This window comes from Silurus meridionalis, chromosome 17 (assembly GCF_014805685.1).
Source record: "Silurus meridionalis isolate SWU-2019-XX chromosome 17, ASM1480568v1, whole genome shotgun sequence".
NCBI lineage: Eukaryota > Metazoa > Chordata > Actinopteri > Siluriformes > Siluridae > Silurus > Silurus meridionalis.
In genome coordinates this window covers 5,101,891-5,126,782 of record NC_060900.1, presented here as the reverse complement: position 1 = coordinate 5,126,782, position 24,892 = coordinate 5,101,891, and the positions used below count along the sequence as shown (strand labels likewise).

General features: G+C 36.1%; 1 protein-coding gene across 5 annotated transcripts in view; it reads left to right on the top strand.

Moving 5' to 3' along the window:
- The window catches only part of pcsk5b (proprotein convertase subtilisin/kexin type 5b), a 40,716-nt gene extending 16,796 nt beyond the window's left edge, over window positions 1–23,920 (top strand). The window contains exons 21-37 of one of the 5 annotated variants that reach the window (XM_046872311.1): window positions 4,810–4,912; window positions 5,220–5,356; window positions 7,036–7,236; window positions 10,046–10,114; window positions 11,590–11,632; window positions 11,718–11,860; window positions 12,758–12,961; window positions 13,328–13,411; window positions 13,539–13,728; window positions 14,442–14,656; window positions 14,943–15,179; window positions 16,352–16,585; window positions 17,197–17,374; window positions 19,783–20,000; window positions 20,148–20,248; window positions 21,058–21,247; window positions 23,075–23,920. In XM_046872311.1, coding sequence (XP_046728267.1) covers window positions 4,810–4,912; window positions 5,220–5,356; window positions 7,036–7,236; window positions 10,046–10,114; window positions 11,590–11,632; window positions 11,718–11,860; window positions 12,758–12,961; window positions 13,328–13,411; window positions 13,539–13,728; window positions 14,442–14,656; window positions 14,943–15,179; window positions 16,352–16,585; window positions 17,197–17,374; window positions 19,783–20,000; window positions 20,148–20,248; window positions 21,058–21,247; window positions 23,075–23,493 — 2,966 coding nt within the window. In that variant the 3' untranslated portion in view covers window positions 23,494–23,920. Of the gene's footprint in view, window positions 1–74; window positions 775–4,809; window positions 4,913–5,219; window positions 5,357–7,035; window positions 7,237–10,045; window positions 10,115–11,589; window positions 11,633–11,717; window positions 11,861–12,757; window positions 12,962–13,327; window positions 13,412–13,538; window positions 13,729–14,441; window positions 14,657–14,942; window positions 15,180–16,351; window positions 16,586–17,196; window positions 17,375–19,782; window positions 20,059–20,147; window positions 20,249–21,057; window positions 21,248–23,074 lie in introns of those variants that run through there. The other 4 variants (XM_046872312.1, XM_046872314.1, XM_046872315.1 and 1 more) reach the window with 4 other exon arrangements.
- Window positions 23,921–24,892: the final 972 nt, after the last annotated feature.

Genomic DNA, 24,892 nt, shown 5'->3' with positions numbered 1-24,892 from the left:
CCTATGATTGCTATAAAGTTTCTTAATGTTTGTTCTCCTTCTCCTCCCTATGCTCTATTTTTCCACACCTTTTGATGGATTCCAAATCAATCATGGACACTCCCTTACTTCGAACCATCTGCTGGATTATAAAACCTGTTTCCTGCTACCTGTCATGATCACCTGATCCACTGCCGTCCACTGCCCAATCGTCTGCTGCTGCTACTTTTCCTTTCTTCTCTCCTCTTCCTGCTCTGTGGAAAGCAAATGAAGAATCATGGGCTGAGGGAAGTTTCTGTGTATTGGTGAAAAAGAACAATCTGTGTCAAAGGAAGGTTCTGCAACAGCTTTGCTGTAGAACATGTTCTCTAAATGGCTGAAAGAACCGTAACGGCCTCACTTGCCGTTGACATTCAGCTAATTTATATTTCCAACCAAGAACCTCTAATATGGGACTATGCTGAGAGGTTTCTCGGTGCCAGAACTACAACAAACCTACCTTTTACCTGTGTGTGTGTGGTTTTGGAAAAACCTGTCAGGGTGTTGCAACTGGGATCAATAATAAACAACAAATCATGTGGTTCAGTATTTTGTGACCAAAGCATGGATGCCAAAATTTTTATACTTTTTTTTTTTTTATTATTTTTTAAGTTGGGTCCAGAGATAAGTAAAATCAGAGAGGCACACTGACACACTGGCATAAGTGATGTTTCTTTGTTTTTCCCTCTAACAGTATGATCGATGACTATAGCCTAGTTTGTGCATTTTATAAATAAATTTGAAACCATTACTGAAGCCATTTATTGTTTGTCAGCTTCAGCTACACATCCATAGCAAAGAAAACATTTAAAATTTTACCCTTTTTTTTAAGTTCGGGTTCAGGAAAGACTTATCCAATCAAGGCTTAAATGGCATAGTTTTAACCAGTATTGTAATTGTGTATAACTTCTCACTATTTCAAAAAAGAAATCTTGGCTCAGGCTCTCTTAAGTGTGTGTGTGTGTGTGTGTGTGTGTGTGTGTGTGTGTGTGTGTGTGTGTGTGAGAGCACCTGTGTGTGTGGTGTTCATATTTGGACTTGACATATGCATGTAGTAATAGTATTATTCATTTTAATACCTAAGACTGTTTACAAAACATTTCAAGACCCACATCCATATCTGGTGGGAAAGAAGTTAGCAATCAACAAGCCTCTTTGTTTTTTTGTTTTGTTTTTTTAAGTCTCCTTACTACTAGGCTACTTTTTCCAATCATTTTTTAAAATCACTTTTGCCGTGGACTTTATTATTATTATTATTATTATTATTATTATTATTATTATTATTATTATTTTATTATTATTTTTTTAACCTAAATTTAGAAGTTAAACAACATTTGTGACATCTGTGATGGATGGTTTGAAAGAAATTATAAAATTTGGGAATGGCCATACATGGCCTAATGATACCTTGGCATATAGTATATATGCCAAGGTGACTTAATGGCTTTATTTGTGGCCTACGTACTGCACTGTTCTGTCTTCAATATAATTTGTTTTATTAATTTTTTTGGTGAATCAGTGATTCATTAAAAAAAAAAAATTTGTTTATGGAGAAAATGACATTACATTGTCATTCCAGTATAGATCATTATTCAGACTCGGTTTTTAAGAAGTAGCTAAAGGGTATAATGCATAATAAGTTCTTCTACATTTTTTTTTTTTTTTTAAAAAGAGAGATTTTTATGGAAAAATAACCAATGCCAAATGGGATTGTTACAGATTTGTGGTATTATAGAAGCCACATTTATAGAACCCATGGCAACATTATGCTCGATCCACTGTGACAAACTGGGTCCAAATATATCCCCCGCTATAGAAGAAGCCTTGGGAATGAGGAAGTTTTCATTCTCAATGGTCCGAATATACAGAGAAAAATGTTTACTAATTGTACTAGGCAAAATGGAGTAGAGTATTTAATTCCTGTAAGGCATTTGAGCAATTCACTTGTGCTTAGAAGATTTATGTCTTATTTATGAATAACTGATTTAATTCATTTTATGCCATGTGGTTTGAGATGATGTAACCTTTTTTATTTATATATATATATATAAAAAACAAAGCAAAATACATAAAGAATGATTTAAAACAGTCAGATTTTTTTTCGATGTGGGTGGGATTTTATTCTGGGAAATTGTGTACTCATGTTTGCATTCATGTTGCAAGAAAATGGTATAACCGTAAAGGTTTCTGCAAATACAGTACATGCAACATAACATAACTTATATATAGGAATATAAAAATTAGTTTGTGTAAATGTTTCACCTTCTTTGTTCTGACAATGACTTTTTTTATTAAAATGTACATATGTATTTTGAATTTTTTTTTTTTTTTTTTTTTTTTCTTTTTTTTTTTTACCTAAAATGGTTTTGAGCCTAGTTTCTTTTGCTGTAATTGGAAAAGGGTGGGGTGGGGTTAAATAAATTTTTATAATTCTGTTTTTAGACAACCTCAACAATATATATAGACAAAGATTTGTTGTAGTAAAAGCCCTCAGAGGGACCTGGATGGGATGGTTTACTGATCTTTTAATGAATGAACTTTAAAATAAAATTCAGACACCCCTGGGAGTGCAAATTAAATGAGTGTTGGTTTACTCCTTGTTTAGTATAATTGAATTGGTTTCCAGCATGTTATGACTGCTGTCGGAAACATTAGCAGTAAAAACTCTGGTTGTGCGTGAATGCGTTGGTCCTCTTGTTTCCTCACAAAAGGTTTTCTTTGTTTTGAGTAGAACAATTCATAGCTTGAGCAAGAGAATCCATAGTTATTTGTGCTTGGGGCAACAAAAAGCCTTCTACATAAAAACAATGGATTTGAGAGAGAGAGAATACTTGCAGAATCACATGTCATGAACTGGGCAGTTTCCATCTAAATTTTAAATTTTATTTGTTGTGCTTCTCACCCATGACCTGTTTTATCAGGTAGGCTTTGCACAGTAAACTTGTTCCATTTTAAGGTTAGGGTTATAGTGTTGTTAAAATATATAAAAAGCCTCAAATGTTTTGTAATGAAGGTGAGGCCAATGTGTTTTTGGGTGTTATGATGTGTCAGATATTTTGATTGGAAACCCATTTAAACACATGCGCAATTGTTACTTTATTATGCAACTTTATTTACAGTTTGAATGTCATAACCTCATTTACTTCTGTTTCATTTGTGCCAAAGATTTGATTGTTTTTTTTTTACTACTGAAAATGGTTCTGTCTATTCAAATGCAGTCAGGCACCAGTTACAGCAGACTTTCAGTGCTGTTTGTCATTGATCGTAACATGGTTAGACTTTTTGTTAATACTGACTTTTCATGGTTTCTTAGGACCGCAATATATATGCTTATTGAATAATATTAATAATTTCACAAGAGTTATAGGAAACATACTCAACCTTTTAATGGAGACATTCCTCCACCTTCTGTGAATGTCATGACATTGGCTTTGGACCAGATAACTTTTTTAGAGCAGATGATTGACAATTTGAGTTTTGTAAGGCCAAATGAGGTCATGCAGGGTCATTGCTCAGAGTTCTGTGTAGAGGAATTACAATTCAAAAGGGTGTACTAGAGCGTAAGCCTAAGGTCAGCCTACTATAGACCCCCAGCTCTCTTTATGAAAAAAAAAAAACTCCCAGCTGTCCACAAATGCATCCATCAGTTTGTGGTCAAAGGTTATGCTGAATGTCTCTGGTCTTCTTTGGGGACCAACAGCATTGTACTAGTCTGATGAATCTTTTCAAATGTTCCCATAGTAAATGAAGAGAGTTGTGTGGGTTTTTTTTCTCTTTCTGAAAACATTTGTCCCAGAAATTGAATAAAGTGATATGGCTGTTTGCTAAATGTTCAGACATTTGGATCTAATTGGATTTTTCTGGTGTAATCAACATTTGTATGTGATTTCAAGACTGTGCTAGTCAAATCAGATTATCAAATTATTTTAAAAATAAATGAATAAATATACACTATTTTGAACCATGAAAACAAAGCAAAAAGATTCAAGCTCTTTAGAGTTTCACATATCTATAGTACCCAGGGTGGAAGCAACAACAAAAATGGCAATTTCTACCTGCTTTTATTTTTTGCTTGTGTGGTCAACACATGACTAGACATTGAGTGAAACTTGAGTGAATTTCAGTATTTAAATATTAAAATTCTTATTGTAAAAGTTTGAGTTTTCTCAGACATTAACACATAACATTTTACGTTTTTAAGTCTGCTTTTATTTGGTGTTATTGAAATTTAAAACACCATGTAGCTAAGGCTTCTTTGGGACCATTTTTTACTGGCTATGCAAAGGTCATATTACTTCTGAAATGTCTGTGAAATGTCTCTCAATATTAAGTTCTAGTTTATAGAACTGTTGTATAAATGCAATCACTGAATAGCAGCATGACTGTGATAGAACAGCACTCTTGCTTGTGTGCTATTGTTAAATTGGTGGACTCAGAGGGCCCTTGAAATTTTCGAAGTTTCTAAAAAGTTTGAAAACAAGCTAGAAACTGGAAAAACAAGTGTAAGCTTGTTGGGTCTACCTTTTAGTATATTTTCTATTTAGTATTTGTCATTACATCACATAAATTTGGGGATTTCTTAAAAAAAAAAAAAAAAGGAATATAAAATTCATAATTATCAATTATAATTCTGACTATAGAGAAACTAATAGAAATATTATAAACAGCTATACTATTATTATTATTATTATTATTATTATTATTATTATTATTATTATTATTATTATTATTATTATTATTATTATTATTTAGAAGTAAAGGTTTGAAATGGTCAACTCTTTTCCCCCTTAGGCCAGTATGTGGACCCTAATAAGAAATGTAATTCATGTGACATTACCTGCTATCAATGTAAAGGACCAAAAAGTGAGGACTGCCTAAGTTGTTTGTTTACTAGGTAAGTCAATTGGTAACGTTTTTTTGTAAAGATTTTTAAGAAAGACATTTTAACACTGTTCATATTAAGCAGTATTTGTTAAATGGCTGCACTTGATGCATCCCGTGTCCAATATCTAGTTTATTGTGGGGATTTTAATTAATGTTCAAAATGACTGCTTTGACCCCAGCTTTTTTTATATGCTGGGACATAGGAAGAAAGATTAAGAAAAGAAAAAAAAAAATTTTACTCTGCTGAAATGTTCATGTAACAAATAAATGCATCCAAAATGCCCAGGTAATTGTTACCCATCTCCCTTCATCTACAGGACCTTTGATGATGGGCGCTGTGTACTGCAGTGTGATCCTGGAAAGTACGAAAGGGATGGACAGTGTCACCGCTGCCATCATACATGTCATGAGTGTAGTGATGAGGGCCCTGACAAATGCACTAGCTGTGGCAAAGGTAGTTTTAATTCCACCTAAGAATGCAAAAAAACAGCTGAATACACCTGTTACTGTATCAGAATCTAACAACAAGCTCTGCATGTCTGCTAAACTCATACAAATAGATAACCACTTTATTATTTTCAGAGGGAAGTTTATTATCATCATGTGAAATATATTTTAGGGGTGTAACCGTACACACAATTCATGGTTTGGTACATACCTCGGTTTTTAAGTCACGGTTCGGTTAAATTTTGGTATGGTCAGGAGGAAGAAATGGAAAATCTATAATTACTTGTTTTTTATTAACATAGTTTATTATTATTACCCCTAATATCTGTAACATGCCTTTTAAGTCAATAGTACTAATTTATATCGCATAATTTGGTATCTTACAGAGTGGAGCAACTTTCTTATATTTTTCCAAATACATTTCAAGCACTCTTTTAGTTTTATTCTAAATATAATCTCTAAAAGACAGCTTGCATTATCCTGCTTGACGGCAGTCTTAATTGTGCAAGCATAAACATAGATATGGGCAGATGAACATTGTTGCCTTAGATTTCCTGCCTTTGGTTGATGTGACCGGAGACTGACTATGCCTTTTGCTTTAGCCCTAAGGCTATGAGGTTCAACACATATGTCTGGAGATGTTTTCCTGCTCACCACGGCCATAAAGAGTAATGAGTGTGGGGTTTTTTTTGTTTCTTTTTCTTTTTTTTTTTGTTTCTTTTTTAATGTTAGAACCAGTCTCGGGCATTCTTTCCTGATTTCTCTTATAAACACTAATTTGTTTTGAATTATTTTTCACACCATTCTGAGAAAAACTTCAGACTATTGTGCCTGTTGTACAAGTTTGATTATAGCACAAATGTGCAGGTGTACTCAAAAAAGTGTACAGTCAGTGGTCCTTATGGTGCCATAAATATCCTGCTTGTTTGCTGGCTTGTGCCATTTTTCACCTACCACCATTTAAATGAAATGATTTGATAAAACTTGTTGATTGTACCTAACTTAGTCTTTAGAACAGTACTAAAGATGTGGAGAACAGGAAAAGTGTGTTGATTCATATTTAGCTAGGAAGAACTAATATAAAGTTAGCTACCAATATTGGTATTTCATTTGTTAGGATTAATTTAAGAACCAGTAAAGAAACATTTATAATTTTTTTTTTAAAACATTTATATCTGGACTGGATATTTGAGATGTTTATGGATTAAACCTTACCTCAGAAATGGGAAAATTTACCTCAGAAATCGAAAACTTACCGTAGAAGTGTTGTGTAAAGCACTAACTTACCTCAGGAATCGAAAACTGAGAAGTGTAGAGCACTGTTACCTCAGTAATCGAAAACTTACCTCAGAAGTGCTGTGTAAAGCGCTAATTCACCTCAGAAATGGAAAACTGAGAAGTGTAAAGCACTAAGTTACCTCAGGAATCGAAAACTTACCTCAGAAGTGTTGTGTAAAGCGCTAATTTACCTCAGAAATGGAAAACTGAGAAGTGTAGAGCACTAAGTTACCTCAGGAATCGTAAAAACTTACTTCAGAAGTGTGAATCGCTAACTTACCTCAGGAATGGATGGCTAACATGCTAGTTGTGTTAGTTGGTGGTTCTTTGAGTCAAACACCATACAAAATAATAAATTTTATGGTGTTTAAGCTGTTATTTTACTCACGCGTGTATAACTGGTAACAGACAGGTTGGGAGTGGAGCGATACCTTTTCGGAAGCGAGTGTGTGGAAAGCTGCCCGCTGTCACACTACCACTCAGCGGACAACATGTGCGAGGCATGCGCTCCGGACTGCAGGATGTGCACTAGCACGACGCATTGCGTTCACTGCGCTGCACCGTTCTATTCCAAAGACGGCGTGTGCGTCAGGCTGGAGTGTGTTGACGGTCAGTTTTTTCATTTGCCTGCATTTTCTTTTCCTGTGTTTTTTTTTTTTTAACCACATGATGTTTTCTATTTTTCCCATCCACTTTTATGCAATCAAGCTAATTGTGCTGCCAATATTAAGCATATAAAGCAAAGTAACTCAGGCAAAAACACTGATTTTACCTCCAGATTCAGATTTTGTGAAAATTTAAATATGATTAACTGTCAAACATTATATTTCCTATGTATTTTAGTTTATTCTAAGTACGTTTGGGAACTTAAAAACCCTTTTCCTTAACTCTTCTACATCTATTTATATTTCTATACTGAATCATATGGCATCCTCAAATTTATTCACCATGCATGAACCCCTTAACAGCACTGATTGTTTGTTTGTTTGTCTATTTATTAGAACATAATACAACTATTCAAATGTTAAGCTTGCTGGTAAAATGTGTATATTTAATATAATGGATATTTATTTAGAGCCAGTGAGCTTTTTAGCTAACAAACTAATAACTAACAAAAAAACATTTCATGGTTTGGATGACCTTTTCTGAACTAGTGATCTAAATTATAATGGGATGTCATTTAACATAATTTCCTATTATTCTATTGGGTACTGGATTTGAGATTAGCTGTTTTATCAAAATGAATTGTTTCCCTATTTTCCATGTACAATCAGTGTTGGGCAAAGATGCATTCAAATGTATTTTAAAATAAAATACCAAGTAACTTTTTTTTATATAAAAATAAACTACAAAATACAGCAGCCACTCCATGCATCAAAATAAACTACTGTATTTAAAAATACTTTTACAAGAAAGCATGACATTTCTTTGCAAACCTTTCATTACTTGGCCTATTTGATCTTCCTCACAATTACACTGACTCACTTGATTTATTGAACAATGTTTGATAGCCAGAGAAAAGCTTTTGCTGTGTCATGCAATAAATCTGACATATGCAACCAGTTAAAAGATCAAATAGTCACATACATAATCCCTGTGATCTCCCATATGGAGGTTAGTTTCAAAGTAACCAACAGTTTAATGTTGAACTACTTTGCATCGGCAACACTGACTCAATGTCAAACAAGTCATTCATAAGATGACAACTTAATTTTTTTAATATTTTGATTGTCAATCATAAATATAATAATATATCGTGTGTCAATCAGTCATTCGTTCAATGGTATGCAAAATCATGATACTACTAAACACTTACTTCAATTAGGGTACATTATTCGTCAATCAAACTTTTATTTATCAATCACTGGACACCTAATTAAAAGTTGGCAGCCTGCATGTTTCTTACCTTGACTGTCTCCTTCCATATGGATAAATATTCTGTTCTGATCTCAACAAGTCTGGGCAAACTACTGAGTAGGCACCAATCAGAGGCTGAATTTTTATAATGTCATCATGTAGACTTATCATAGAAGTATTTTAAAACTACAAAAAAACAAAACACTAAAGTATTTTGATTCAAAATATGAAGCTATTTTCATCAACCCTTTTAAATACAAATTAGGAAAATCCTATCTTATTTGAAATACATGTATAATAATACTGGCCATCCCTGTGTACAGTATGACAAAAAACTTGATGGTGGTGATGACCTACATGTGGGCCTTCTGTTCCCACAAAGTCCTCTGTATAGAGTGTCTTTGTGTCTTTGTGCTATCTTTGTAGCATTTAGATTTCCTTTCAGTGGAACTAAGCGGTGCAAGCCTGTTCCAGCATGACAATGCCCCTGTGCACAAAACAAGGTCTTTAAAGACGTGATTGGCCAAAGAGGGATTGGAAAAACTTGAGTTGTGCCCTGACCACAACAACAAAGAACACCTAAAAGAATAAATTACGATGTTAGCTGGACCCAAGGCTTTTTCTAAAATGTATTTAAATAAAAATAAAAAAAAAGAATATAAAACAATCTTGTATTGATATGTACTTTCAATAATTGATGGTATGTTCATTTGTATTTTATAGTGTTGTTTCTGTCCTGAATTAAATCCAGACCATGGAATTCTATCTGACAATTTTATCTTGAGTCGTAAATCTTTAACCAAAAACGGTCAAAGCGGATGATTTTTACGATTTTCTTTACGTCTACTTTGGTTTGAGGGTTTTTCCGTATATTTCGAGACATAAAAAATGGACGTATAACACAAAAAGAAGTCTAAAAAATATAGTTCATTAGAAAAATTTCATTTGCCAACATATTTGTTTTGGGCAAGATTTTTAAACGTCTCATTGTACACCCTTCTTTCCACCGCAGCCTATCAGCCAGATTCAGTACTGAATTTGTCTCAGCTGGTCACAACACGCACTGTAGTTGATCTAATCAGATCTGCTTAACACATTCAGAGGGAGATATGGAAAGAGTTGGACTGATAAGTGAGATAGAGAGTGGTGGAACTAAAATTCTTATCATCAGTGGCAGACATGTATAAACAGAGCCTCTGCTGTGGCCTGAGGGCTTAGCTACACACGCCACTACACACTTTACACTATACATCTTTCTCACACATGCATACACGAACATTCCCTTCTTGAATCTTTTTTCCCCCTCTCCAAACACATGATCTTCTGCTATGTTCTAATACTTATACAGACATACAGGTTACATATATTTTATTTTATAGTACTTTAAATAGTTAGAATCAGAGTTTAGTATAGCTAGGATTAGGATTGATTCTAGCCTGCTGAGCATATAGATGGCTAATTGAGCTTACATTATGTGTTTCAAAAAGGCAGTAATAAGGATTTTAATAGGATATAATGGGCAGAATATGTGACTGTTTACTGTATTGTATGCTCTGCACAGGAGAAGTGGCTAAACCAGGTCATGGGCATTGCATTACTTGTGAAATAGGCTGTCAAAAGTGCTTTGAAGGTGGGTATTACAGTCTTGTTTTTGTTTTTTTGTTTTGCCAAGATTACTTATTTATGGTGACAAATACGGCGCATCACTGCATGATTCTTATTTGTCTTTATTTATTTATTTTTTGGTAATGAAATCTTCCCCCACCCCGAATTAAGCGTTATAGTGTGATATTCTGATGAAACAATCAACTAATCTTTTGAGTTGTGAAGAAAGAGGAAAAAGTTATATTAATAAAGGACATTGTAATTTAAAAAAAAGTCAAAAGTTTGCGTCTAGCACAGCACTGCAACTCGTGTTACATGACCCATTTTACCCAGTCTTAACATTCTTGCTTATCTGACACAGAATACAAATATATTCATGCCCAACGAAGCAGTCTCTGTGTGCGTGCATGTGTGATACTATCCTACGAAGCACACATCTTGCTGCATTTCTTCCTAAGTCTTTTCATCCATTTAAGTACGGACTTAGACTGATGGCAAAGATGAAACGATGTCACACCATGTCGCGTGTGGGTCATCAAAGTGCTAGATGCAAGCTGGTTTCTCTTGAGATAAGCATGCAATCAAATACGGGCCAACTGGATCAGATTAAAGAGTGGCTGATAAGAAGCGAGTTTCTCATTTCCCTCTTATGGTCCAGGGGGCTTTTTGGGAGCTGAGTTTGTCAAAACTGATCTGGACTCAGTAGGTGCTTTATTTATTCCAAAATTAATTTTTTTAAATTTTTTTATTTAATAAGTAGATTGATTAAATATGTGATTTATTTATTTATATATTTGAAAATAAATAATAAACACCATTATTACTACTTCTACTACTACTATTTCTAATAACCTACTTTGAAACTAAAACTTGCTAATGGCACCAGGTGTGAAATGTTCACTGGCACATCAGCTTGTCATGCGTTATTGTTCTTGTTAATGCTGTGTGAGCAAACATGCCTCAAACAAATCATCCAACCATGTCCAACCAACCGAGTCCAAACAATCTACATGCCCTGAAGGCCTACAGTTTTCTTGGCGCCTTGCATTCTTGCTTCAATTACATAAACTATGTATTGGCCTTAGTCTTGAAGAAGGAGAATATTTGCTCAGTTTGGATTTCACCATGTGGCAGCCCTGAAGCAGAGTTGCTTCACAACGATCTGATTAAATTAACCAATGAGTAAGTGGATCTAATCTCATCTCCAATTTAGGGCAATGTTGGTTTGCCCCCTGTTGGTACACAGAGAACAAGACAGCTAACTGGCTGGTTTATTTATAAAATCTGTGATGATTTAAGCAGGTGAACTTTCTTAAACCTAACACGGAGTATAAAATACAACCTGTTCATCGGTTGTTCTGAATGTCTATTTTTGATCAATTTAACATTTGTATTTCTTACGTTTTTTACTGATGCGTGGTGAAACTCTTTTTGAAGCTCATTCTCGGTTATCATCTTGTTGGTTAACTGACCAATTTTTTTTTCTCCACTGTTTGTCAGTCAATCCAGCACACTGCATGTCCTGTCTGAATGGATATTATGAGTAAGTCTTATAAATTGTTAAAATAACTCACGAAATTCTATACATTTGTTTCAATATCTTTACATTTGAAATCCCTTCGTTTTAGATTCACGACAAGCTGTCATAAGATTTGCCCGGAGAAAACGTATGGAAATGATGATTATATGATGTGCAGTCCATGTGGGGATTACTGTATCAACTGCGATGAGTCCCAGTGTTACCTCTGTGAAGATAACTTCTTTCTGTCAGGTACCCAAGATTGATTTAACGATTAAAAACTTTTTAGTTTAGCAGTCAACAATGCACCCCTGTGAAAACCAGACTCAATCTTTAAACATATTAAAAATGTGTTCTTGAATTGTCACAAAGGACCATGCTGGTACAATGGGGATTAACAGGAGAAAAAAATGGCAGGTTTTCCTTTGGCTTTGAAAAACAAAAGAGCAAAACAATTCTTTCTTGTTTAGCATCATGTTAATTAAAACTGAAGCTCTTTGGCAATGTAAAGATTTATGCTGTGGCAAACATAATGATGTTGATGGCTGTTTTAGCATGAATCACTTACTGTTCAAAAAGATGATGAATTTGGTATAAATTAATTCGAGTTGAATCTCACTGACATTACGATCATTAGGTAGTCAGATGGAATTGTAGGAATGGAGGAAGCTGTTAACCAAAATTGACATAGACCCATATTAAGTTTAAAATTTTGGATTTCAAAAATTAGATTTTTTCCATTTATGTTGTTCATTGTGTAGTGTTATATCTGATTGCTTGTAAAAGTCTGGTTGGAAGTGTGTGTTGGAATTGTGTGTGTGGTGCCTTAGGGAAGCGGAATAAACGTTTATGTGGATGGTAGGTGAGGACAGATAGACATGCTGCTACCAGCCCAACGTTCTCTCCTCTGAATTGCAGCATGGTAGAAATGAGAGGAATATGGAATGAAAGGAACTTGTTCTTTTGTAGATTGATACATTTGTTATACAGTTTGACATTTCCTCTCTGTGTGCTAAATGTAATAACAGACAATGCTACATTTTAAGTAGTTACACCTAAATTTATATCTACAGTGATAGTCATGACTTTGTAAAAATCCTAACCCCTTAATTATGAGCTGACCTAAGAGCATGTCTCATTCTCGTCTAGACGGCACGTGTGTGGCGAAATGTAAAGAGGGTTTTTATGCTGACGCAAGAGGTGAGTGCGAGCCATGCCACCACGAATGTCGCTCATGTGGCGGCCCGTACTTTGACGACTGCGACTCTTGTGAAGATGAGATGCGCTTACTGGACGGGCAGTGTGTCAGCATGAACCAAACAGTCCATTGTGGCCCCTTCAAATTTCTCAATGGTAAACCAACACCTTAATTAAGCCTAATATAGTATGAATTAAATGACTGATCAGGTTAAATAAAATAAATTTATTAAACCATGTTCTCTGTAGTATTGGAAAATTTTTTTAATCCTAAATGTAAAGATTTGTATTAGGCTAAATGTCATATCTAGATCTAAATGAGCATGGAGAATATACTTATACACTGGTGCTTTTCCACAAGCCCCTGACTGCTATAATTAGCATCTGCTTATTATGCGCCTCATCCTGAAGACAGTAAATCATACATTTGGTTCATCTTAAAATTACTGCTTGCTGCATAAGTGCCTTCTGCCTCCTCTCAACCCATGTGTGTGTGTTTGTGCACGTATATGTGATGTATAGAGCAGGGGGAATGCGAGCAGTGTCATTCTAACTGTAAGCTGTGCTGGGGGCCTATGGCTGATGAGTGTAATATCTGCAATGACGGTAAGGCTGCTGACTGTCCAGTGCTTCCTTATTTCTTTTTCTTAAAATGATCTCAATTAAAATGTGAGATAACATTGTTAGGGAAGAAAAAGTATATATGTTTATGTATGTGTGTGTATACCTATAGGTTTGTTTTTAGTTGCAAGCAGCCATATCTGTACATCATCCTGCCCTGCGGGTACTTTTGGGAACAAGACAACTGGACACTGCGAGGACTGCCCACCAGGGTGTGACAAGTGTGACAAAGCCCAACAGTGCCTCAAGTGTAGAAGTCACCTCTATCTCCAGAATGGCTTATGCGTTTCCAACTGTACAACGTGTGTACTTCTTGGTTGTTCGCCCTTGCTAAACATAGTTTGAATGTACCGTGCGATATATATGTGACAAATAGACAGCAAACACACACACACACACACACACACACACACACACACACACACACATATATAAATATATATGCAAATCTATCTATCTATCTATCTATCTATCTATCTATCTATCTATCTATCTATCTATCTATCTATCTATCTATCTATCTAATCAATAATTTATTTAAAACATTTTTATAAAAAATATAAACCTTCAACGCAACACACTAATTCATCACATCCCTTCTTTAATTAGATAAAATAAATAAAATAAATGTAATCAATAAACATTTGTTTTACTGATGCACCATGTCTCAAATCTGCCATGGTGCACACATCCGGCAATTAAAATCGTCCGTGTGGAAACATTTCTGTTTGATGTCCTGATGATTTATGTAATATAAACTACACTATAATTACTTTGAAACAATTACAAGAGTATTTTGTCTTCATGCTCTGTGTTGATTAGAATATATATAGATATAGGTGTGTGTGTGTGTGTGTGTGTGTGTGTAAGCTGATTTTTAAAAGAAGGCAGGACAGATTGTGTGTGATTGTTTTCTTGTTCATATAGGTGACACTGCATCTAAAATTATAAATCATGAAATTAAATACTGGCATATTTCCTAAGCAATACACTCATTTGGTTTGACTATCCACAGAGGTTACCCTGAAGGTGGTGTTTGCCGTAGCTGTGCTGAACGATGTGTCTCGTGTGAAAACGAGCCTGGTTATTGTCTGAGCTGTGAGCAGCAGTACCTGCTCCACAGACACACCTGTGTGGTCCACTGCCCTGAGGGCTACTATATCAAAAGCAACGTGTGCGAGCAGTGTCCTAACAGCTGCACCCAATGTGATGAAAAAGGCCAATGCAGTGGTAAGGACTGCTGTTATGATGCTCTTGGAAAGAAGGCAGATAAGTTTGAAAGGAAAAATACACTTAGTTCTATTGTACTGGGGTTATTTACTGGTACAATATAATTAAGGAATTTTATAAGATACATTTAAACAAGGTCAAGAACTAGTAGAAACTAGTAGAAAATGTTATACATTTTAAATTCTAATCTGTGTATATACAGTAGTAGGCAGCTAACATGCAAGAAGTTTACAAGTGGCTTGACTTTCTTTCTTTCTTGCTTTCTACCTGTCTGTCTGTCTATCAGAATGTGAGCAGTACTATTTCCTGCATGATGGCATGTGTTTAGATGACTGTCCTAAAGCCTACTTTCCAAATGTGCAAGAAAAGAAATGTGAGCGTTGCCATGAAAATTGCGCAGCCTGTGATGGGCCTGATGCAGACGACTGCATATCGTGCTCGTCTCCTACAGATGTCCGCTACAATGGAGCATGTCTTTCCACTTGTCCATCAGCCACATACCAGGACAAGGCTGAATGTCGGGGTATGTCAATCTCAAACATACACACTTTTACAACCGCCCAATCTTTTGCAATCTAACAAACACTTGATCTGGCATTTCTCAAAATCTGAATGAAGCATCACAGCTGTCAGGATGTCCCTACGGAAATATAGAGAGCTATATATAAGCAATTGTCACAGACTGAATTGAAAAAGAATAACAGGATATTTAAAATGTTTTCTTGCAAAGGGACGTATTCTAAGCCCCCTAATAATTTATATATATATATATATATATATATATATATGATTAAATGAATCATAACTGTATATGGAACAAAAGAAACATAAGCCAAAGCTGCCACTGTACAAACAAAAGCTAGACATTGCACAACCAGATGCTGCACAGATGTTGGCCAGCACAAATCTTACATCCCCAGACTATTCATATGGCTTTTAGTAACATATATCATGGTTTCTCTTGCTTCATTCTTCAAAGACTTTTGTCATTCTAAATCATTAAATTGCTGCCATGTTTTGTCTTTTTTCGACATTTGTAGTTTCCATCATTGGTCTATTGTGTCTGAACGAATTTGTGTTTTTGTTGTATTTTGCGCTTAGAAATCAAATAAGTTAAACATCCTTTACATGTAATAGCTTTTGGTACTTATTCTGTTTAGACTCTTCCACTGACTACAACATTGGTTCAAAACAAATGGAAACACTCTTGCATTGTTCGTTTTTTATTTTGTCTACACAGATAGATGAAAGCCTAATTACAAACAAGAGCAAAAACAGTATTGAGATGAACAGTGCTTTCTTTTCAAAACAGTGTTCCATATGGTGTACAGATGAACTAAATAGGACTTAAACTCAAAATTGGAATCTTGCCATTCAAAACACAAGCCGGCTTTCATGGTTTCTCTGTCATCATTCGACACATTAGGGTGGTTTTTGTATTTACATTTTTTTTTCTCTATTGGGATAATGTGAAATTGACTGGATTAAGTCTGCACCCGAGACACATGCGAAGAGAAGAGCAATAAATTCTACATCTGCAATCATTTGTCTTTTGGTAAAAAATTATTTGAAAAATATTAAATATTAAAGAATAACTTTTCATTTTTATGTCCTCCTCTATTTTTTTGTGCAGCAATCCATCAAGGTTAAAGCTTACTGGTTGTGTCTGTGTGCATCTGTATGTATATTTTCCAGACTGTGATAGATCCTGCCTGACCTGCTCTGGCCCTCACCCTTCTTCATGCCTCAGCTGCAAGCCCAACATGAGGAAAGATGTTAACGGCCATTGCGAGTTCTACAGCACCTGCTCTCAGAACACGTTTGAGGATAAAGATGGCCAGTGCAAACCGTGCCACCCGAGCTGTCTCCGCTGTTCAGGCGCAGAGGAACATCTGTGCCTCAGCTGCCGCTCTGACGGTTTCCTGCACAGTGAGTTCATGATGCTTCATCCAACTTCTCTTTTGTACCATTTAAACTACACTAGATGGACAAAAGTATTGGGACACCTGACATTTCCAACTGTTTGTGGTTCTTCGCTAAACTGTTACCACAAGTTTGGAGGCACACGATTGGCTTACGTAGGTTGGAGTGGAAGATCTTGAGTGGCCTGCTATAAAACTTTTACCTTAATTCAAATGAGAACAGCTTTTTTTCTTTCAGAACACTGAAACACCTTTGTTCTCAGAACACAAGGCCTCCTCACTGTAAATAAGTACCTGCCCTTTATTAGCACCTTTTTGTCTGAATAAGCACAAATCTTCACAACTAGTCATCTACTGGAACATCTTTTCAGAACAGTGGAGGTTACAATAACAGCAAAAAGAGTCTGCGGCAAAACAGCAAAAACTGTCCTAGTCTGGGATGTTCAAAGAACTCATTTGAATCTTATGTTAGTCTACAAACTTTTGTCCATATAGTGTAGCTGTTCAAATACAACACAATAAAAACCTTATATAACACAAGGGAATACTTTTATTTTTCAGAGTGTATGTTATTAAATAAGAAGCTAAAAATCCAAGTCTCATTGTCTCTCCAAACAGATCACACGTGTGTTTCCGTGTGCCCGGATGGTTACTACAGTGACATGAATGAGCACGAATGTATTAGGTGTCATGTGACGTGTGCAGTGTGCCGTGGGCATCACAGTAACGACTGCCTCCGATGCAAAAAAGGCCTTTACAGGTTGGGAAACACCTGTGTGCAAAATTGTCCTTCCAGGTACGCATTCATGTCGGTCACATTCCTTTTTTTGCCTCCTCATCATTCGATACTTTTGTAATTGGATGACAATAAGGACGCCTTACTACGGGTCGGTGGAAGGAAGTTAGAACTGAGTGTCAGATTTATCCCATTCTGCTTTGTCATCATGACTGGCATTTGTCATGCCATCACTAGAGGGCACCACACACTCAAACAATAAATGTGTGAAGAGCTGGATCAAATTACAGAGCAGCTAATGCTATTTTAAAAGCATACACAGAATTATTAAATACCCACAGCGTGAAGGTTGAATGTCTAATCAAACTCTGTATTTATTTTTATGTTTGTGCATATTACAGCAAGTCATGTGCATTCACTCTTAATATAAGAGGTTTCTATATTAACATTTACATTAATGGCATTTGGCAGATGCCTTTATCCAAAGCATTTAGTCAAAAAGATTTTATCTAGATTTATACCACTTAGCAGTTGAGAACTAAGGGCCTTGCTCAAGTGGCAGCTTAGTGATGCTGGAAATTTTAAGCTCACGACCTTCCGATCCGAAGTCCGACATCTTAATCACTGAGCTACCATTCTCAAGTTATATCGTGAATATATACACGTGTGTATAACTGTTTTTGGTCATTTCTGAAGCTGAGAAAAATAAATAAATAAATAAAACCAACTACCATAACATGAAATATTTATTCCATTCAGATAGCTAGGTGCCCCTTACACACACTCTGCACCCTTCGTACACTCACTTCACCCTCCTGCTTCTGGAAAAAAGGTAAGCAGCAAGGGCCCTCACAGCCAGACTGTGTAACAGTTTGATCCCAAAAGCCATCAAGACTCCTAAGACACGCACACTTACTCAAACACCTTAATTGCAGTTTGTATCCCTGCCGTCAAATGAACACCAAACAGTTATATGCACAGTATTTATTATTATTATATCAACTATCTCCCATTTAGCTTTGTGTACCGATCAGCGCTGCATTGTTACAGCGTTGTTGTGTTGTTCCACTAAATGTTGTTTGCACAATTATATTTTATGTAGTCCTGTGTATAGGTCTGTTTGCTTTTGTTAGTTTTGGGTTAGTTTGTGATGTTTTATGTAACACCTTAGTCCTGGAGGATCCTTGTTTCAGTGGTTAAGGCACTGGACTTTGGATCAGAAGGTCAAAGGTTCAAATCCCACCACCACCAAGCTGCCACTGCTGGGCCCTTGAGCATGGCCCTTAACCCTCCCCTGCTCAGTTGTAAGTCGCTCTGGATAAGGGTGTGTGCCAAATGCCATAAATGTAAATGTTACAGTGCGTTATATTTAAAACATGCGTAATTAAGGGACATTGAGAAAGCATAGTAGGCCAGAAGGTCAACTGATAAGGCTACATTTTAGATCGAATAGAATAGGATTTCAGATAATACATTTGATCTTAAAATTAAGACATCACGCACCTCAAGAACTTGGCCTATCAACTGGTTTGTTTGCTTAGCAGTGTACTTTGTGTACGGTACTTTGTTGTTAAAAGGGAAGAAACCAATCTTGAGAATATCCAGAATATTCCAGAAATCATTATACAGAAATATAATCTTTCTTTTCTTTTATGGACTTGACTTTCATTGCAGCATTTCTTTTAAAGCAACACTTCTAATACAGTGTGTCCTTGAATCCCAAGGCTCTGATTTATTATTATTTTTTTTTAAAGAACAACAGACTAAACATGAGTCCATGAGTTTTGTAATGTTCAGCATGTATTTTTTTATTTGTAACTTCTGGGGCATTTACTTATAGTAAAAAATAGATATTATATATAATTTCCAGTCTTTGCAATGTTATATTGGTGTGAAATTCTTATGAGTGAGATTTGGGGACTACAGGAAGTTTGTAAACTGAGGTTTAATAGCAGTAATTTACAGTGGTAACTCAATGTTTAAGGCTCTAAATCTTGGGGGTTTAAGCCCCAACCCTGCCAAGCTGCCACCGTTTAGGCCCTTGAGCAAGACCTTTAAATCTCTGTGCTCCAGTTGTGCGGTAACCTAGCTGATGCTGTGGTCTGACCAAAGCTTCCTAAGAAGCTGGAATATGTGAAGAAAAGATTTCACTGTGCTGTAGTCTATATATGACAAGTAAAACTTTATTTCTTTCTTCCTTGCTTTCTTGCTTCTTTTTATTTTCTTTCTTTCTTTCTTTCTTTCTTTCTTTCTTTCTTTCTTTCTTTCTTTCTTTCTTTCTTTCTTTCTTTCTTTCTTTCTTTCTTTCTTTCTTTCTTTCTTCCATCCATCCATCCATCCATCCATCCATCCATCCATCCATCCATCCATCCATCCATCCAAGCCCACCTAACCTTCAATTCACAATACTTCTGTTCTTGTCTTAGTTACTTCATTTCAACCGATAATAGTGGTGAACATTTCTTTAGGTTCTACGGCAATGACACCCTTGGGACATGCGAGCCCTGTGACCCGTCATGTGTTGAGTGTTCGGGCGCTGGCGAGATGAACTGCCTAGGCTGTGAAGCCGGTTACTTCCTGTTAAAGCCCAAAGGAATTTGTGTGCATGTTTGCCCATCCAACTACTTTGCTGATACTTGGAAGAAAGTGTGCCAGCGGTGTCACCCATCCTGCAAAACCTGTGGAAGTAAACTTCTTCCAAAGCCAACACTAAAACATATCAAATCATCCCTATTCAAATAATAGTAAATGTACAAATTTTAAAAATGTAAAAAAAATATATTTTAAGTTTCTTGATTAGAATTGTTTAATCATTGTTTAATCTGCTCCATAGAATCGGGACCTTTATACTGCTTGTCCTGCTATGAGGGCTTTCAAAAGATGGGTGGCATTTGTTCATCCTTGTGTCTTGCTGGAGAGTACGCTGTGTCCACGGTAACGCAACCTGCACCTTACATTGATGACCACTGACTCTGGTGCATTAAAATAAAGATATGACGCTTCATAAATGGGGATCAAACAAACATTTGATTTGGTGGAAAAGGGTTGCATTTTTTTGCATTTAGAAAATTAATGCTAAAAAAGAAATACTGAGTGACCAGTGTATTAGATACATGTATCTATAGTTTCCAGTTATCCAATAATCCTACTTCATAGGTAGTAGTAATAGTAGTGGAGATTTATTTTCTGACTACATTCTATCCTGTATAAGATGCCCTTATCCAGACTGACATACAAAAGTGTTTTGAAACATCTAAAAATTAATATATGTAAATACACCTCGAACGACTCGAGGTGCAGATTTGCCCAGTTTAACGCAGAAGTTCAGGTTTGCTCTTTGTTCTAACTTGCCGTCCATGATGAATTCGCAGACGTGGTAACGCAAAAGGTCAGAATAGCACCAGTTAGGGACTATTAAACATTTTAATAACACCTGGTACATTACAGGACACAGACCAACAATTACACCAGTCTTAAACTCTATTTAATCTAATTTAAGTAAAAGAGCTAAGTCTTTAGAATTTAGTTGAAAACTGCTAGTGATGCAGCTGTTCGAAAACATCAACTAGAAGTTGATTCCACCACCTAGGTGCCAGGAAAGAAGAAATCTTAAGGCATGTATACATGTTCCCTGAAAAATGGTGGGGAGTAGTGGTAGAGGATTGGTGTATCCCTAGTGTGTAGTCCATTCACCTAAGTTTACTAACACTACACATTTCTAAATTTCTACTTGTCACACACAGAGCCCGGAGGTTAAGTGCCTAGCATGTGACCCGTCGTGTTTAGAGTGTAAAGGCAAGGGGCCGTTCAACTGCACCAACTGCCATGCTCAACATCGTCAGTCAGAGGATGGACGGTGTTTAGCTTGCTGTGGAAAAGAATATCACAAGGACTCGTCTCCGCTGCCCTGGGATTGCTGCCAATGCCATGACGGTAAAATCTTTTACATAGTTCTAAAACCAATAATCAGTTCCCTATTCCACCTAATTAAATAAAGCCCCGGGATTAACAGACACACACATGTTTAGATGATGAAGATTGCTATAGCATGTGTTTGGGTATTACTGGCTACTGTGCTGTTAGTTTTGCAAAAAGCTCATGTTGCAGTAAACATTTACAAACGAGAAAAAAAAAAAAAACCTAAGAAGAAAATTATGGATCCAAAACATTGATCATCCTAATGTCCATCAAAACAATATTCGCTAAAAACTGTAAAGGAGTCTAGTTTGATCAAACACTTACACAAACCAGGCATAACATTATGACCAACTGCCTAATTTTGGGCTGGTCCCTTTTTGCTGCTAAAACAGTCCCGACCCGTCGAGCTACCAAATTTGAGCTACAGGAGTTTCTGTTGGATCGGACCACACTGGCCAGCCTTCACTCCCAACCTGCATCAATAAGCCTTGGTCGCCCATGACCCTGACCCGGTTCACCTCTGTTCCTTTCTTCGACCACTTTTGATAGATACTGATCACTACAGACCGGGAACACCCAACAAGAGCTGCAGTTTTGGAGATGCTCTGACCCAGTCGTCTAGTCATCACAATTTGTCGTTCGTCAAACTCGCTCAAATCCTAATGTTTGTCCATTTTTCCTGCTTCTAACACATAAGTCTAGAATTTTTATGCCAGGTTTATTTTAACAAAGACAGAATTTTAAAAAATACTTTAAAAAACATCAAAGAAAGGTTAAATTAATTTGTATTTGATCCCCTACCAACCAACAAGAATTATTGACTGTTCATAAGATACAAATTAGTCCTGGTTCTTTAGAATATCAGCTTGTTATATTTATGAAAGACACACCAAGGTCTCTCTGCTCAAGAATGCACATGAACAGGGCCATCTGAAGTTTGCTAATAAACACCTAAATGATTCAGAGAAGACTTGGGAGAATATGATGTGTTCAGATGTATATGACCCCAAGAACATCATCCTTACTGTCAAACATGGAGGAGGAAACATTCTGCTTTGAGGCTGTTTCTCTTCTTAAGGGTACAGGAAAACTTCACCACCTGAACGGGGCCATGCACTGCAGAATCTTGGATGAGAACATCCTGACCTCAGCCAGAACACTAAAGATGACAATGACCCAAAACATAAAGCCAAGGCAACAATCTGATGGTCTTGTAGCCCATTCCAGCCTTGTGCAGGTCTACAAATTTGTTCCTGACGTCGTTAGACAGCTTTTTAGCCTTGCCCATGGTGGTGGAGAGGTTTGAATGAAAAAAATTGATTCAAATACCTATTTCACTTGATCACATTTTTTCATATTCTGTCTCTCTCTATTAAAATAAATCTACCACAATAAGAAATTCTAGACTATTTATTTCTTTGTAAGGGGCATCAGCAGGGGATCAAATAATTATTCCCCCCACTGTATATCCCACCCACTAACAAGGTTATAGTATAACAGTGTTATTCAATCACTGGTCATAATGTTATAATGTCTGGTTATGCCTGGTCGTTGTATAGGCACTTAAAAATAGTGGATGCATACAAAGTCCAAAGGCTAATTATAGCGTATATTTTTCTTTGTATATTAAATATAAAATTTGAGGAAATGAAAATAAGGTTGGTGATGTGGGGATATGCAAACGATGGAGGGAACCATATTGCCATGCTCTTTCTCTCAGTATATTTAAAAAATGTTGTTTCACGTTTAAAGACTTAGATGACTTAAATGTGTGCACAGCAAACAGGCCATGTAACTATGCTTTTGGTATTTTCTAAAATTATTTTGTTTCCTCCGTCACAGCTTTCATCGATGAGTGCATCCCAGGGGTCAACTTTAAATTCCGAAGCAAAGAGGAAGTGCCTGCAGGAAATATTGCCCTTGTGACTGTAACCATAATATTGCTGTTTATAGGCATATTAGGGGTGGGTTTGCTCCTCATGTTTTGTCACTCGAAACTGCCTGCCTTACGTTCTGTAAAATCCAATGGCTACGCCAAGCTGGACAAAGAGCCTGCCTTTACCACGGCCACGCTCCGGGACCAAATTCAGGGTGAGTACTGTGATAAGGACGAAGACGAGGATGAAGATGATGCTGAAGATGAGATTGTGTACATGGGGCAGGATGGTGTTGTGTACCATAAATTTAAGTATGGCCTTTTAGACCATGAAGAAGAGGACATGGAAATGGAGTACGATTACTCGCTCTATGCTGTAAAATGAAGTGTATTAGGAAACCCGTAACTTTTGCAGCAATTTTTATTTGTGTCGGTTGAAGGAAGATTAAGGGTCCTCGCATTCTTCCAAGGGGAGAAGTAAAAAGGAAAAGAGAAAATTTGAAGAACAATCCATGTTTATGCACTTTAGGAATGCTTTAGAGAGCATGATTGCATTCCACTGTTTTGAAGAGGCAATCGTTTTCTTTTGTTTGAGTTATTGTGAATGTAGACTTCAGGAGCTTATATTTGACCCAGAAATTAACAAACATTACTTCAAAACCACCTTTTTTTCCCCCCTACAGGCTGCTCAATGTAACGGTATCTATATGTATTAGTATATAGTGTTTTATCTACAATTGCATTATCATCACATGACATGAGCCCTGCATATCAGATATATTTACAGTGTAATAAATGAATCACAAAATCAACTCAAATTTGGATTTGTAAATGGATATTTTTGGTATATGTACAATTAGAGTTTAAAATAATAAATGCTCAGGGTTGAGAGTTTTATACGAAAGTCCTAACAGGACATGCATAGTTTTTTGTATACAAAATTTTATAACAATACAAAATTAAAAATTAAGTACTGGCAGGAGGAACAATGTTTATGTTAATGTCCATTTTTACCATTTTGCCCCGTCACACTTTGTTTTAATTACAATATAAAATAAAACCTTTAATTTTTTTTTTTGCCAAGACAACTAATATTTTTGGACAAAGTTTTGTGGACACCTGACCATAGAATCCTATTGTGTATTTTTTTTTCTTCATTATTCAATTCCACACTTAGTCTCCATTTGCTGTTATAATATCCACTAATCTGGGATGATGTACCACTAGAATTTAGTGTGTGATTGTGCAGATTTGTGCTCCTCAAAAGAATTACCTGGATAAAAGATGACACATGATGAGATACACGGTTCCCATTCCAGTCATCAGACCCCAAAAGTGTAAAAGTTTTATTTGTACCTTTTTAATTTACCTTGTTCATTAAATTGGATTACAAGCAAAATGATTAAATCTGGTGTTATATATTCTACACCTACTTTATATATATTTTATGAACATGAGATATTTTTCACATTTGGGCAAAATTATAAATGAACTTGCCAAGCTTTCACTATATAAGCAGGTCCGCCTTTGTCGTTCAGCTAATTTATTATGTCAACACAAACAGAAGCCATGAAGTGGACTGATGGGGAATGGAGTGTGCACTAATTCATTTTCCAAACCACTACGCTTTCTCTGACTCCACCTTCAACTGTAAATAAAGTAGATGGGCTTTGAAAAAATAAAAAACACCTTCAGTGATGTTTAGCATCAGTCACCTTCGAGAGTCTACGGTCAATTTCCACACAATAACCGGTAGGAATCCGAATTATTATAAAGCATAAGAT